Source organism: Hemiscyllium ocellatum, chromosome 28, assembly GCF_020745735.1.
Source record: "Hemiscyllium ocellatum isolate sHemOce1 chromosome 28, sHemOce1.pat.X.cur, whole genome shotgun sequence".
Classification (NCBI taxonomy): domain Eukaryota; kingdom Metazoa; phylum Chordata; class Chondrichthyes; order Orectolobiformes; family Hemiscylliidae; genus Hemiscyllium; species Hemiscyllium ocellatum.
The window spans coordinates 32,344,859-32,362,608 of NC_083428.1; the positions used below are offsets into that span (position 1 = coordinate 32,344,859).

Genomic DNA, 17,750 nt, shown 5'->3' on the forward strand with positions numbered 1-17,750 from the left:
TTTTACTGTCCACCTAACCTACGCTGTTCCTGATCTAGTGTTTGATGGAACAGAAAGTTTTAAAATTTATTTTGCATCTAGTTGATTTGCATCTCTTTGGATACATTTTATGTTGCAATGTGTGATTGTAGTGGATTGTATTTTCCAACACAAGAATTCCTCATATTGACATTAACATTTATTGTAAATGAAGCTTTTATTTTGGTCAGCAGCTTTATAAAATGGTTGTAGCTGTAAATAGTATCGAGTACTTTGAAAATAAATAAATACAAGTGCGCTTTTACAATTTTTTTGAAAACACACCAGCTGTCAAAGTTCTTTATCTAGCAACAATGAGGAGACATTAAAGACTACCATATCTCAAAGGAAGCAACAGTGTATACTGCATTAAAAAAAGGGTGCTGGTTACTTGGCAAATTGACGAATCAGTGTTCCTTCAGCAGAATAAATTGTTATTCCCTATGTGATTTAGTATTTTTTTCTCTGTGCTCTGATGAGTGAGATGGAAAATTTCAAAAGCGTTTTTTTTGTTGTAGCAGTATTCAAAGTTTGCATTACCAAGAGATTATTTTTCATTTTTAAACCTGTAAGGAGTACAAATTTTCATTGTCATGGTCAAGTTATGCACCAAGAACAATCCTGGTTTCTTGTGGAGAGTTGTGGAGTAAGCTGAATGTCATAACATGTTTGTCCTGAACCAATGTTGTGAGCAGTGTCCACAGACATTGGCTCTCTTTTGGTCAGTGACACAACTGGTTTAAAACTGTTTTCATATTAGCTGTCAAAGATATAATTTTAGTGTGCTCTTGTCACAATAGATATTGATATTTCTAATCAATCTATTATGACATCCATTTTGGTAGTCATAACAACAAAATGGGCTATAAAATGGTAAAAAATTGCAGCATGCTACTGTGCAGAGGGACCTGGGTGTCCTTTTGTATGAATCATAAAACGTTGGTTTGCTGATGCAGCAGTTAATTTAAAGGGGCAAATGGAATATTGTTCTTCATTATTATAGGGCTGGAGTTTAAAAATAGGGAGGTTATGCTATAGCTGTATAGGGTGTTGGTGAGGCCACAGCTGGAGTGCTGTGAACAGTTTTGGTCTCCTTGCTTGAGGAAGAATGCACAAGCACTGGAGGGGGTGCAGAGAAGGTTCACAAGATTGATTCCAGATTTTAGAGGTTTGGCTTATAAGGAGAGATTGAATAGACTGGGACTATAGTGATTGGAATTTAGAAAAATGAGAGAGGATCCTATAGAAATATATAAAATTATGAAGGGAATAGATAAAATAGAAGCAGGGAGGTTACTTCCACTGTCGAGTGAAACTAGAACTCGGGGGCATAGCCTAAAAATAAGCAGGAGCAGATTTAGAACTGAATTGAGGAGGAACTCCTTTATCCAAAGGGTTGTGAATCTGTGGAATTCCCTGATGAATGAACTGGTTGAGGCTATCTAATTGAATGTTTTTATGCCCAAGGTAAGTTTTTGAACAATAAAGGAATTAAGGGTTATGGTGAGCAGCCGAATCAATGGAGCTGAATCCACAAAAAGATTGACCATGACCTTATTGAATGGCAGAGCAGGCTCAACGGGCCAGATGGCCTACTCCTGCTCCAATTTTGTACGTTGACATACAGGGCAGATGGGACTTGAACGTAAGCATCCCTTTGTAGCTGGGGACACTATCACTGCACAACAAATGCCTTTCAAGATATTTCTGATCAACCTGTTCAGAGATGTTATTACATACCTCTGGAGCCAAATGGAACTTGAATCCAGACCTCGTGGATCTGAGGTAGGGAAACGACCACTTACCACAAGAGCTCAAGTGTCTATTGACCAGGTGGTCTCACATACAAGTCCTAACTAGAAGTGTCAGTGGATGGCTTCAATCAGTCAACCTTTGGGTTATGGACCCAACACACACCTGCTACTCCACTCAGCTGGCAGACATCAGCAATTAAGTAAATGGTTGCATTCATTTGCTTAAGTAGTTACATCAAAATCAACATACACATTTGTTTGGCTTAAATAATTGCATGAAGGTAGTCCTTTGCCAATGCTGCATTGGCTGACCTTACCTTGGGTAGTGGTAGAGGTGCTGCAGTTGATGCTGGTGCCCTTTAGCTGAGAAGGGAAATAATCATTTGGTTTGTTGGAGTTGAGTGATTACCTTTAAAACACCTGTAGTTATCTGGACAGAAATATTTCAATTAAGTTGGCTATTCTTAACTATATAGTCTACTGGCACTTGCAAATTACACTGATGTGTCAAGTAGAAATTGAGGTCTGCAAGAACCAATACCTGGGAAATCAATGCTATTTGCAGATATTGGTATTTATCTTAATGTTGATCACTTCGTAACTGTGTGTTTTGTTTCTCATCAGTAAAACTTACTGCGACCATTTTGAAGAATGAAGAGGAAAGTTCTTCCAGAAGAACAACATATTTTGGTCTGAAGCTGCCTCACTCCATTGGATCAGAGTGATATCATATCACTCAGGCTGGGCCCCATGTGTTCCACTGTGTAGTCTGTGAAACTTGGCAAAGAAAACATCTGAAACAGAATTCATGTTGGGGAGTTGGAACCAAGACACTTTGTTGGGAATGGAAGTGGTGGGGCAGCAGGTGAACTTGTTTGTTAGTGTTAACAAAATTTCTGCACAACTCTGCTCATGCAGCAACCATATCATGTGATTTTATGTGGTCAATACTTGTCAGTGACAAATCACTGCTAAATAATCTGTGTCCAGCCGAAGCCTGTTCAATTAGATTCTGTCTTCTCAAACAGATTGCAGAGTGCCATGATCAACCTCTGTGAATGTGCATTTTTTCTGTTTATCCAAAGTTCATGCAGCTTTAGACAATGTGATTCCAGTTGTGTAAATCATGTGCGAGCAATCAAGCTCTTCAGTTTGTGCTGAGCTTAATTTTGCTTTAGTATTAATTAACATTCATTTGTTTGTGAATATAAGTAGAAAGCTGAGTTATACCGAAGCACTGAAAGCTTAAAAAAAAGAAGCACAATTCAAAAGTGAATGTGCCTCAAATAGCAGAAGTGCATTCTCCTCAATTGAATTTGCAGTTGTCAGACATTTTATTTATTTTTTTATGGGAAGAAAAGAGTAGAAAGCAGAGCAGTTTTGTGATGGGAATCAATCAGCTGGCATACATATATATGAAAAGCCTTCCAAAGCTGCAAGTCTTTTTACAGCTTTAGTTTTTAATGTCTTAATCAGGTTGAGAAATATTCAATGGGATAGAGCATTTTCCCAAATCAGACTCCCAGGTTTAAAATCAAAAATGTCGCAAGTCAGGTACAACACACACTACTTGCAATATCAAGCTTTCTGTTGGTTGCCAATTAAGGACTAGGTACTGCACTAGGTCTAGGTACAGCATGGGTCAAATGCAGAATAAAGTTTCCTCTATATTATCCCAACAATGTATCTCAGCTCCAGTATTTGAAAAGCACTTTCTTTGCTTCTGTGACACATCATGTTTCTGAAGTGCATGTGTTTTCTGAACAGACTATACCATTCTAGATATGTCAGCTGCAATACAGAATTGCAGATGTGTATAAAAATTTAATGTTTTGAATTTTGTAATATCTAAATCTTTTAAGTTGTTACAACCCAAAATGAACCTGTGTTGAAAGAAAAAAATCCAAAATATGTATGATGAATTACAACTATGAACATTACACTGAGATAGCTATGAAATGAATTATCAAAACAGAGGTTTTCCATTCCATTTAAAGCAATTATGTCAATGATATTATGTTCCTAATCAAGATACAAATGAATGGAAATGAGCAATGGAAATGAATTGTTCTTCATTTATTCATTATAAAGAACCGACAGTTGTCCCCCTCCAGTCCATTCTCAAAACTCAGCTGTTTAAATTTAGGGTATCAAAGCTGCAGCCATGTTAACCGTGGCAGTTACGCACTTCATATTCAAACAACTTATCCAATTTGTGAATAGATCTTTTACTCATTTGTGCTGTTTGAAATTTCTGCTCTTACAATTTACAATTCTATCAAAAAGAGGGATGGGTTTAAACTCCATAGATGGTCCTGAAATTTCAAAGTACACAATTTAACAAGTTTTAAACTTGCAAATTTTTGTAATCGATCTAATTGGTTCTCAATCACTAGCAAGTATCAGGTGTCAAGTGTCTGCTATGCCCAATATTAATTATTGTTTCCTTTACTTAGAAATCAAAAACCAAGAAAAATTGGGGAGAAATATCATTATTCGCTAAGTCAGTTTGGACATATTTTTGTATGGAGATAAGAGGCATGAGACCAAATGCAATAGAAAGCCAAGAAGTCTTGATGTCCTGACACTAGAACAGTGGCTATGCTTCAGAGTGCCACATTGACTGTAAAATGCTTTGGGGCTTCCTAAGGTCATGAAAAGCATTATATAGATACAGGTTTCTGTTTCCAAACCAAAACCGCAAAAGGTCTTTTGGTTTTCAACAGATGCTTGAACTGCTGCTGTTAAATAGCTACTTGAAAATCACTCTGGGTTTTTTAAATGTGTACTGCAGGTTTTGTTGATATTGTTTCCATTCCTTTTTTTTGTGCTGATTGCTGATACCAAGCAACCAACTTTTTCTGTGCTGTTGATTCAGTGCAGATCACATTGAAGGACTAACAAAGTTATGCTATCAAAAATGTACTGAGATACTGACTGCATGAAGTCTAAGAGTTCAGATGTGACCAAGTTTTAACAAGTAGTTATTTGATCATTTGTAAGACTTCAGTTGAACAGTGTTGATTGTATAGTAGTTCTCAGACACGTTTCTTTAATATTTTCAAAACTAAACTTAAAACAAAAAGATTAGTTACTTGCATTGGTGTTGCAAGTTTAATTGAATATATTTCTTCTGTTGTGGATCCCTTCTGACTGCAATTGCCACTGTTTGAGTACTGGTACCCTAAATTGATTTAAAATTCAGGTATGGTTTACATTGTTGTAAAATTTATCTTAGAAACTTTTCTGGTGCTAACTGCAGTCAGATTTGTGTGGGGATTTCTAGTATTGGGTTGTTGCTTTCTCCAGTTATGAATTCTGACTGCCAGTGCATTGAATTTGGGGGAATCTTGATTTTGAAGTCTTGAGTGTAATGTTTGGTCAGAGTACCGAATGTCCTGTCATATCATTCAACTGGGAATTAGATGTATTTTCATAAATATTTAAGGACATGTACTGATGCAGTTTATTCTATTAACTGGTGTTTAATGTATAATTTAAATATATTGTTACATTTTTAGATGTTAAATAAACTGACCTGTTGATTGCTTAATTTCAGTGAAAGCAAAAGGAAAATGAGTTAATGCCACTCAAAGGATTAAGTCCCCATGACCTGATTTAAGCCTTGAGTTGTGAAACTCAGGAAAAAAATAATCCAGTGTAATTTGAGACAACTGGTTTAATGTGGAATTATCCAATGCTTAAAATTTGCTGATGCAGTGTAAGGCACTGGAAATTGGATTTCCAGAACAGCTAATCTAAACCCAATAGTAGGAAGGCAGATTTGCATCTTAAAGCTTTGAGTTTATATGAATTGCATCATTCCATTTTATGTTGGAATGATGAGACTAAATCGTTTTTGCACGTTTTCTCTGTCCATGTACCTAATGAAAAGATAATTTATTTGAAAATGTTGATATGTATGTAACTGATTTACAAAATTATTCGTTTCCTAACTTTCCTTAGCTTCTTCAGGTGTAAACTTCCTCCAGATTAAATGATATCCTAACACTGCTTTCCTTCCAATATCAATGCCAATCTACCGCTGATTCATTGAGGATAGTAATTAAGAGATGGAACTGCTAACCATTTGAGCCTGCAGCCCCCCCCTCATACATACACACACACACACACACACACACACACACACACACACACACACACACACACACACACACACATATACATACACAGCATAAATTATCATGTGGAGGTGCTGGTGTTAAACTGGGGTGTACAAAGTTAAAACTTTCACAACATCAGGTAGCTACCTGATGAAGGAATAGTGCTGCAAAAGCTTGTACTTTCAAATAAACCTGTTGGATTATAACCTGATGTTGTCATTTTTAACAGCACAAATTATATAAGTGTCCCTCTGTGAAGGAATTTAATTGGTAATTTTATTTTATTGAAGGCCATTGTGCTGACATGGTAGTTTCCATATTGCATGATTGAGAGATATCTTGTACTTAATCTTTATATAACATGAAAGTTGTTTTAATTTCATCTACACTCATTGACCACATTGCCTGTACAAGTAATGCTCTGTCTGGCTGTCCCAATCTATTTAAATTGCAACTTGTGACTTTGTTTCATCACCAGTTGGATCTTCTACCATATATTTATTTTCCAAATTGTTTTTGCACCCTCCTGCTTTGATGGAGAGAGATGTGGTTCTTAAGTTGTGGAAGAGTTTTGATGCCAAGCAATTCAATGAAAGAAGCATTCTGCTCATTGGTAAAAAAAAATGAAATTACACCAATTATGAAGTATTGCTTATTTCAAACAGTGAGATGGCTGGATAGGTGAGTGTCTTTATTTTTAAAAGAAATACAGTTTAGTAATATTATCACTTATAAAGGTTATTTTCATCCTGGAGTTAAGAGCTGAATTTTCTTTCACATCACATTTTTTCTCCAGCTAACATAAGGTAGGCAGCTACAGTGTCCTTGGTTCATTTTGATGACAGAATATTCTCAAATACTCTTTTTTTCTCTCTCTCTCAAATACTCTTTCTCAAATTCTGTACAGTATTTCATGCTGGAAAATGTCTTTGGACTTAATTTGCCTTGGCTATCCTGTCCCCTGCAGTTTGCTATTTTTTGACATCCAAATTTGGATTCATATGATTAACAACCACTAAAATGCACAATGAGTAGGCCAAGTTATTTCTATATAATTGTGTATCGCATTTGGTGTTTTGGGAGGGTGATGTGGAAGGGGGGAGAATTGAAATGATAGGGTAAGATGTCCACATTGAATAAGGAAGACCTTGTTTAGAATCTTGCTGCCCAGTGTTTGGAAAGTGGTAGTGAGTCCAACAGAAGGGTCTTCCCTTAAAAAGTTGTATAGCTAAGCTTGCACTAGATTGCAATCAACTTTCTCAATATCAATAAACTTCATTAATGTTAAGTTTCCAAACAAAATGGTGAAATTGCAGTCTCTTGTTGCTTTCTCCTTTATTTTCAACTGCAGTTGACATTGAAAATGCAAGATTAACGTGTTTTTTGAGAAAATAGTGAAGATGCTGCACACATCCCATGTTAATTGTTATTTCAGATTCTTAGCATTTTCGTCTTTACTTAATCTATTGATAACTGGAGTGAAAAGTCAGATGATATTTGTCCTATAACTAGAATAAATCATTTCCATTGACACAGGTAACTATCACATTCATTAGGATTGGCAGTGTGCTCTGGTTCAGTATTAAAATGTTGATTATTGTAAAATTCCTATCAAATAGAACTTGAATAATTTTTGCAGTTAACTAGTGATGGAAGTGAAAATACGCCTTCCAATAAACTGCAGTAACTAAATTTGCCCATCTTGGTGGCAATTTATTGCAGATGTAAAAGTATTGGTATTATTGCTATTTTTTTTCATGTTTTTGTATCCATGCAGGTTTCCTGCTCACATTGCTAGGGAACAGGAACAATAATAGGTGCACCAGCAGATTGTAGACTTTAGCCTTTTTAAAAACACATCCATAGTTGGTTCAACTTTAGTTTTAAAATGCATTGTTTAATGTCATTAAACATCATCACCTACTTAATAATCAGGAACAGAAAACAGCTAATATGAAACATGTTAGCAATGAATATTTTAAAAGAATTTCATATCGTGGCTTGAAATGTGAGAAAAGGCAGTTAGTTATCTGGTTTTGTTTTTGATGTCGAGAGTGTAGTGTTGGAAAAGCACAGCAGGTCAGGCAGCATCCGAGGAGCTGGAGAATCCACATTTCTGACATACGCCCTTCATCAGGCTTAATTAATCTCTCCTTGTTGAAGGGCTTATGCCTGAAACATAGATTCTCCTGCTCCTCGGATGCTGCCTGACCTGCTGTGCTTTTCCAGCACTGCACTCTCACCTCATGAGTTCCAGCATCTGCAGTCCTCACTTTCTTCTTTTGTTTTTGATGTGCAGTGTACATTTTGAAAACAAATTTTCCCATTTACAATAAATTAACTTCATTTAATGTTGTTTGTGAGAGCTTGCTGTGCACTAAATGGCTTCACATTTACCTCTGTAGCTGTCAATACACATTAACATAATTCTACTTGCTGCACTTCGGGATTTTTGAATTGTAATAAAATGCTAGACAAATGCGAATCGTTCCATCTCGTAGAGTCATGGAGATGTACAGCATGGAAATAGACCCTTCGGTCGAACCCGTCCATGCCGACCAGATATCCCAACCCAATCTAGTCCCACCTGCCAGCACCCAGCCCATATCCCTCCAAACCCTTCCTATTCATATACCCATCCAAATGTCTCTTAAATGTTGCAATTGTACCAGCTTCCACCACTTCCTCTGACAGCTCATTCCATACATGTACCACACTCTGTGTGAAAAAGTTGCCCCTTCAATCTCTTATATCTTTCACCTCTCACCCTGAACCTATGCCTTCTAGTTCTGGACTCTCCAACTCCAGGGAAAAGACTTTGCCCCTCAATTTTGGAAACCGCCATTACGTTATCCCTCAGCCTCCAGCGAAAACAGCCCCAGCCTGTTCAGCCTCTCCCTATAGCTCAAATCCTCCAACCCAGGCAACATCCTTGAAAATCTTTTCTGAACCCTTTCAAGTTTCACAACATCATTCCAACAGTGGCCTAACCAATGTCCTGTACAGTCGCACATGACCTCCCAACTCCTGTACTCCGTACTCTAAATGAACTCTAATAAAGGAAAGCATACCAAACGCCTCCTTCACTATCCTATCTACCTGTGACTCCACCTTCAAGCAGCTATGAACCTGCACTTCAAGGTCTCTTTGTTCAGCAACACTCCCTAGGACCTTACCATTAAGTGTATAAGTTAAAGATTTGCTTTCCCAAAATGCAGCACCTCGTATTTATCTGAATTAAACTCCATCTGCCACTTCTCAGCCCATTGGCCCATCTGATCAAGAACCTGTTGTAATCTGAGGTAACCCTCTTCACTGCCCACTACACCTCCAATTTTGGTATCATCTGCAAACTTACTCACTGTACCTCTTATGCTCGTATCCAAATCATTTATATAAATGACAAAAAGTAGTGGACCCAGCACCGATCCTTGTGGCACTCCACAGGTCACAGGCCTCCAGTCTGAAAAATTACTCTCCACCACCACCCTCTGTCTTCTACCTTTGAGCCAGTTCGGTATCCAAATGGCTAGTTCTCCCTGTATTCTATGAGATCTAACCTTGCTATCTGTTCTTTTGGAATTTTCATTTTTAAAACAAAAGCACAAATGGTCAAAAATTTAAAAGGTCTGAAATGCAGTGTTAGTCATCAGTTTAAGAAGAAAAGATATTTGAAAATTTTCATTTAAAGTCATTCATTGGTTCTAATCAAGATGCTCTACCTAAAATAGCATCTGGTTTTTCATGTTTTAAGTGTTGAGGAGCCATTGTGACTTCTGTTTAGTGGATCTTTTTGAAGTGTTTGATTGCTCAGGAGCTATTCAAGACTAATTGTTTTCAGCACATCATACAAGTGTTGTACCTGTAAAAGGTGAAGTTGCCATAGCACAGCTCTCCCATTAGAGCGAGACAGCTGATGGTGGTTTAACATGACAGTCACCACACCTCAGGGAAAGGTTCAGAAGGAGAATCTTTTATGGTAACCTCAGTCAATACAGGAATTGAACCCACACTGTTGGCATCACCCTGCATCGCAAACCACCCATTCAGCTGACAAGTGACTGTAAACATGTGGATTTAGTGATTGTCTGCAAGAGGTTATTAGTAACAAAGAGTGTGATTTTTATGAATGACAGTACTGTACTTGAGAGAATGGTGACAGGTGAAATATTCAGAAATACGAAAAACTTATTTTTTTTCACTAGCCCATTTTTTCTCCTGTTTAGTTTTAACACATGTTGTTTGCACAATTTTAAAGCATAGACAATGGATTTATCTCCTTGGATGTTCATATTTAACATTGTTTTACTTACATTGCTGAAACTCAAATGCCTGTTGTTTTTGTTGAGTAATGCATGAAGAAAATTTTTATTTAATCTTTCTAAAATATGTTACTGCAAGTACATAGTTTGAGTAAATAGCAAACTTAAGAAATATTACATGGGTAGTGTTTAGTTTTTTTAAAGTTGCAGTTTAGAATTGCAGGCGTCTGTGTATTTTTGATTGACGTTTACTTCTTGGACTGGATGCTTTGATGAAAGTGAAATCTTGTATTCTCAAACTGCTAAATAATCTGTCTTGATTGCACTCCAGTAATGTTTATATAGATAATCAAAAATATTTCTATTTCCAAATCTTTTATTTGTTTGCAGTTTGTTCTTGCCACTAATTTCAAACATGTTTGTACACCTGCCATTGCCTACCTCAAATTGGGCAAATTTTACTTTGATGTTGCAAGTGTTTTCACAGTGTCAGCATACTAGGAGATGGTGGCATTAATGCAGCACAATAGCTAATATTGTATGGTTTAATAGCTATAACCAAGCTGATTCAAGTTAGCCATATGCTGAAGGTATTCATGAAACTTTAACCTTTACTTATTATCATAAGTACTGATTTGTTTGAGCCCACAGATCTTAGATTGACCTCAAAACAAACCCATTTCTCTATCTTTACCTTTTTCTGCACAGTTCGTTTGGAGAAATAATTAGAGAGACAGGTTTAACACTGCTAATTGTTTCCACATCGATAAGTACCAGTAAAATTGCTCATCATTCTGACTTACTCAGTTCATTGTTTATCTACTCAACTATCAGCACATCACAATGTCACCGGGCTTTTGGTGAAGTGTGTTTTTTTGGTTGGCTGTGCTTGAAAGGCGAAGAGAAGCCACCAATGCTATCAGATTCTGTCCTCCCAAACTTGTTTGTATCTCAGGAGTATAAAGATGTGTGTACTACTGAACTCGGGTGAAGCTTTAGTGGTTACAGGTCTGGAGGAACAGTTTGAGGGATTGGACTAAGTGCATTGAAATATATTGTACTTAAGTTGAATATTTCCTGTGGCATAATTCCACCAATACAATAAATCAACCCAGTGGCAAAACTACTTCATTCACTGTCAAATTGCTTGCATCTTAATTAATGCTTATCTGTTGTTTGACAGTTCCTAGTTTAAAATGTTGGCTGGATATAACTAATGAACAACAAAATGCCCTTTAAACAGTGATTAAGTCAAGTTTCATTTACTTTTATTGATCTTAAGCTGTTACTATATTGAATAATGGATGGTTGGGAGAAATTGTTTTAGGAATTTTTCAGAAATTGCTCTGAATGTTGAGTGATTCAGGACAATCAAAATCCCATTTTTCAAAGAATACTTTAAGGAGAGCAGAATCAAAGAAGCAAAGCCATCAACTTAAAAATTTAGGATAATGGTCAAGTTAAAACTGGATCGAAAACTTTCTACTCGTCCATTCCCACAGTTAATTTAGCTTTGCCCTATCCCGTTCCTCAGAGTACCTAACCTTTGAGTTTTATCTTGTGTAATGGCAATGTTAATAGTTTCAGAAAATAGTTTAACACTCAACAGAGAACATGATTCTAAAGTAACAGCCTTCATTTGAGGCACTTCTTACAGGAGGTCTTGAAGCTGCTTGATTTCAGGGTGAAACATCTTCCAGAAAAATGATTCTACTCCTGTAGAATTATTTGTCTGAAGTATCCCCTGTAATTTAATGGCCAATCTCAAATGTTGTTACCTTATCTGGCGTAAATTTTAATATGGAAGGTACTAAAACCATGTGATCATTAATTAGTTTGAACACTAGCTGACAGATTATCCCCCACCTTCCCATCACAACCCTCAATCCCTTTAGAAAGGCAATACTCCTAATCTCATTTATACTGTTTACTTTGGTCTGCTTCCTTGGAAAATTATCCTTAATTCTATTAGCCTAAAGATTCCCCAACTATTTTTATGTTCCTGACCCAGATAAACTGTGATATCTGAGCTCATTTTGCAAATCCAAACTTAATGTCTTTTTGCAGCAAAATTAGTATTTTATAAGTGTTTATTGTTCTGCATTTCTACATGAATTTTCCTCCTGAATATCTACTGTGGTTAACATCAAGTCTGAAATGTGCAATGAGATTCTCAGCAGTGGCTCAAATGGCAAAAGCAGCGCACTATTAAACATTATGAACCAGATGATCTTAACTTCAAACCCAGATCTCTGGCACAAGGGCATGAAAATTGATGTTGTGCCCCTGGACTAGGGAGGTGAACGTTGGATATTATCCAAATCCCTTATCTGTACTAATTGGATTCTGGATAGCATGGATATTTGGTGAAGGTAGCATCTAAGCTCAGCATTTTGCTGTGAATGGTCAAATAACTTGGGAGTGTTTTAACATGAGTGTATGGAGCTTCCACACTGAACTACCAGAAAACTACTGTGGAACTGTTTCCCACATTAAGAAGCACTTATAAGAGGTGGTGAAAAGAGTGAGTTTTGTGGTGAAACTCTATACTTGAAATGCTTTAATGGACCTTTTTTGTTAAATATTGCAAATCAGATATCATTAATACATTCCAGTGTTTCTGACACTCTTAAATGTTTCAACAAATTAAATTTGAATTATCTGTGAAAATTGTATGTATATAGAGATGCTGTAGCTTTACAATAGCAGATGATGTCCATGTGCATTACCAGGCAGATAGGGCCGACTTATTAACAGGTTTGTACCTTATCCACAATGATTTTATGCATTCACACTTTATACAGAGTGAAGTGGAAGAGCTCCTACTTGTATTGCCACACTGAAACATGGTACCAATGTTTTACTTCAGTGGGAAGGATAAGGTTACTACGAAGAAATGTCATTGCCTCTGATTTATTCATTATCAGAGCAATGCAGCAAAAATATAGCATTTATACATTAAAATTATGGAATATGGTTTTAAATCTTCAGGGAAGCAATTCTAAATGAATAGCATAATGTTTATTTGACAACAAAAAATTCCTGATTAATAAAGTATCTATGATGTGCTGTTGTCCTTTTGTTTCTGATAGTATTGTTTATTAAATCGCAGGCCAGTGGCTCAATAATTTCTTTTCTGTACATATGCAGTTTTTGTATATATTTGTTAATGATTGTACATAAGAATACATGGAAATATTTCCCCCACTTTGATGTATTTCTAAATCAAAGACTATTTGATATTAATTAGTGCCTGGCAGCTGGCAAGTAGTATGCAATGGGTTGAATCAGATTCCCTGTTATAAGTGATAAGCAGTGTGAAGTGGATTCACACAATGACCTAACAATAGTCTTTCTTTGAGTTCAGGAATTTTCAGGTAGTGTGTTTAAGCCATCATGTTGCTGCACAGGAGTGTTCTTTTTCTGTCTGTCTTTATTAACACTCAGAATTGTTCTGTACTCCTGATTTCAGCTGAAGTCTGTTCTGAAAGCTCAAAGCATTTTTTTTAAACTGCAGGTCATTTATATTCGCAAATGAATGAATACCTGATATGAACTGTATTAAAATGGAGCCTTTGTGTTCCTTATGCATATTTTTAACCCTAATTTAAACAATTAGGTTGGTGAAGTGGATGGAACTTATTTGATAGCTCTTTGTTCTTGCTGTTTTTTTCTTATGAAATGTCAATGTTACAATAAAACACTACATTGTTGAATGTCTACTGTTCTGTTTTAAAATGTCTTTTAACTGAAATTTGAATTCAATATTTTCAGTTAAATATTCTCTGAAATCAACCTGTTCACTTAGCCTAATGGTGATTAACAGGAAATTCTTAATGATATAGGATTGGGCAAAAAGCAGATTCCTAGCTTGTGCAACCTTACCTCACAAGAAAACACACCTATTCCAGATATTAGTCTAATAAATGTTCTCTGAACTGCTTCCAATATTTACATCTTCCATTTAAATGTTTGACTACCGTGTATAGCACTCAAGATATGGTCTCACTAGTGTTCTACATAACTGAAGCATAACCTTCCTACAGTTTCCTACAGTATTCAGTTTCCTTCACAATAAACAGTGACGCTCAATTACCTTGCCTAATTACTTGCTCCATCTGTATATAGATGAGGATGCCCAGAACCCCAATCTTTCTCCATCTTAGCACTGCAATCTCTCAAAATTTGAATAATACTTTTTTTTGTTTCTTGTCAAGATGGATAATTTCACTCTGCCTTTTCTGCTCCATTTGCCAGATCTTTGTCCAATCACCTTCAGTATCTGTGCCATCAGTTTGGCAAACATACCTTCTGTCCTTGCAGTTGCAGTCGCTGTACTGATTCCTGTGGCACATCATGCATTTAATATTTCCAACCAGGAAAAACCTTTTTGTGCCTACTCTCCAAATCCTGTTAGTCATAGTCATGGAGATGTATAGCACGGACACAGACCCTTGGGTCCAACTCGTCCATGCCGACCAGATATCCCAACCCAATCTAGTCCCAACTGCTTGCACCTAGCCCATATCCCTCCAAACCCTTCCTAGCCAGCCAAACTTCTGTTTATGATGTAACACCCAAAAGGTTGACTTCTCCATCTCCTGGTGCTGTCTGGCTTGCTGTTTATTTTTTTAGATTAGATTCCCTACAGTGTGAAAACAGGCCCTTCGGCCCAACACCGACCCTCCGAAGAGTAACCCACCCAGACCCATTTTCCTCTGACTAATACACTTAATACTATGGGCAATTTAACCTGGCCAATTCACCTGACTTGTACATCTTTGGATTGTGGAAGGAAACCAGAGCACCAGAGAAAACCCACAGACACTGGGAGAACTGTGCAAACTCCACACAGTCAGTCACCGGAGGCCAGAACCGAACCTGGGGCCCTGGTGCTTTGAGGCAGCAGTGATAACCACTGAGCCACCATGTTCTTCCAACCTACTGCTTGTCTACCTTGGATTCCAGTATCTGCAGTTTTTTTGTCTCTAACCAAACATCTGACTATGCCAATATGCTACCTTCTAGAAGGAGCTTTTACTTTATGCAATGTGGAACTTTATCAACTACATTCTCGAAATCCAAACATTAATCTTTATCCACAGAACTATGTTGACTCTGATTACCTTGAACTTATCTAAGTGACTTCATAGAATCCCAACAGTGTGGAAACAGGCTATTCAGCCCAACAAGTCCACACTGACCCTCTGACGAGTATCCCACCCAGACCCATTCCCCTGACTAATGCACCTAACCTATACATCCCAAAACACTATGGGCAATTTAGCAAGGTGAATTCACCTAACTTGCACATCTTGGATTGTGGGATGAAACCAGAGAGATGGGGAGAATGTACAAACTCCACACAGTCACCCAAGGAATCGAACCCAGGTCCCTGGCGCTGTGAGGGAGCAGTGCTAACCAGCTGTTGCCCATTGTTTATTTAAAATTTTCCCTATGACAGATGGTAAACTAATTTATAGTACCCTGTTTTCTGTCTCTTTCACTATTTGAATAAAGGAGTTTCATTTGCTACTTTACAACATAACGGGAAATGCCCCAAATCAAAGCTGTTTTGGAAAATTAAAACCAAAGCTTCAATTCTCATTTAAGCACTGCATTTAAGACAGTAAGATGAAGTCCATCAGGATCCAAGTACTGGTCAGCCTGCAGGTCCAAACATTTTACTCCCTATGACTTCTCTGGTGATTGTAATGTACCCAAGTCCCCCTCCACCTTAGATTTCTTGACTATAACTGCTTCTGGAATGTTTATTTGTATCCTATATGGTGCAGACCAATGCAAAATACCTTTTCAGTGTGTCTGTCAACTCCTTATTTTCCATTTAATTATGTTGCAGACTCACTTTTTAGAGGACTGACATTCACTTTGTTAACCATCCTTTTAAAATATGCAAACTGATACTATCTTTTTATATTTATGCATTGCTTTTTCTCTTTTTTAACCTCTTCTTTTGTGGTCTGTCTTTGCTTTTTTAAACATTGTGACCTGCCACTTATCTCTACACAATTATTTGCTTTATTGTTAGGTATGATATGAGCTGTTAACCTTTCTAGTTAACTATGGATTGAGGGTCTGTACTGTTGAATTTTTCTTACTCATTTGAATGTATTTATTTGGTGTAGTCTGACCTATCATTTAAAGTTAAATTTCAATAGAAATATAGTGGCAAGCATTTATCTTCATTTATCTTAACTCTGCTTTTATGCTCTTATAATACCTTTATTGAATAAGTAAAAAAAACTCTGATCCACTCCCCCCTCCTTCAAAATAAATGTAATATTCAGTTATATTATGGTCACTGCTACCTAAAGGTGTCTTTACTATGACATCATTAATTAATTGTATCTTGTTGCACAATACCAAGACTACTGTAGCCTGCTTTCTGGGTTGATTTCAGAAAATGCTGTTCTAAGAACCTATTCAAAACAAAATTCCATGAAGGCCTCATCTAGGCCAACTTTGCCCATCTGACTTTTCCAGTCACTATGTAGATTAAAATCTCTCATAATTCTCACTGCATCTTCCCATTGAGTTCTCATTATTCCTACCTTTATCCCTCACTTATTGTGTAATTAGTCATGAGGTCTGTACACCACTCTATGCAAGTGATTTCTTGCATCAATCATTTAGTATATCTCTCCAAATTACTACATGTGCTGAAACAAACAAAAACAAAAATTTCTGGAGAAACTCGACGGGTCTGCAACATCCATTGTTCACTGAACTTGAAATGTTAACTACTTTCTCTCCTCAGATATTGTCAGACCTGAGTTTCTTGAGGAATTTGTTGTTTGTGCAGATCCTGAAGATCTGAAACAATGTTTTATTTTTCATGTGCTGGTGTCCTAAAATTAGATCATTGCCCCCACTCTATTGCACTTGCACCATCATTAACAGAGTCACCCTTCCATCTTTTCATGACCTTCCCAGGTGCCCTGTACCCTTCAAGATTTAGATCTTAAGCTATGTCATCCTGCAGCCATGCCTCTGTATTCCATTTATGCTCTCAGATCATCTGTTTTGTTTTGGATGCTACCTGCATCACGATATTTAATTCTATTATCTTTTTTGTTTATTTCATATTTTTATTCATTAATGAGTTGTTTTTTCTTTGTGTAACTTAATTTTACTGTTTGTGTACTTGTAGATTTCTACTCTATCCCCTAATGTTACTGTCTTTTTATCATTTCCTATTTTAATACCTTTCTCATTGTCCTTGGTTCTACTCCTGACATCTTTCCAAATTTGATTCCTTGTCCCCATGATTTAGTTCAAAATCCACTCTACTTACCTACTTATGCAGCTGACAAAATCACTGACCTCAGTATAATTGAGGTGGAGCCTCTTCCATCAGTAATTATTCAAAATGATCTTTTGTTCTGCCTATGTCAGTACTTACTTGGACTACAATGATTGGATCCTCTTCCACCTCAAGTTCCTGTCCAGCCCTGAGCAGATGTCTTGAACCCTGTCGTTGGGTAGGTAATGTCACCATCTGGATTCCAGCACTTTGCTGCAAGAGAAAAGTGTCAATCCCTCTGACTATACTCTTCCCGGCTATCTTTTTT

General features: G+C 36.9%; 1 protein-coding gene across 3 annotated transcripts in view; it reads left to right on the top strand.

Annotated features, from left to right (window-relative positions):
• Positions 1–2,834, top strand: part of LOC132829234 (phosphatidylinositol 4-phosphate 5-kinase type-1 gamma-like) — an 84,300-nt gene extending 81,466 nt beyond the window's left edge. For all 3 annotated transcript variants that reach the window (XM_060846601.1, XM_060846604.1, XM_060846603.1), the window contains one exon: positions 2,397–2,834. In XM_060846601.1, coding sequence (XP_060702584.1) covers positions 2,397–2,399 — 3 coding nt within the window. In that variant the 3' untranslated portion in view covers positions 2,400–2,834. The remainder of the gene's footprint in view (positions 1–2,396) is intronic.
• The last annotated feature ends 14,916 nt before the right edge of the window (positions 2,835–17,750 follow it).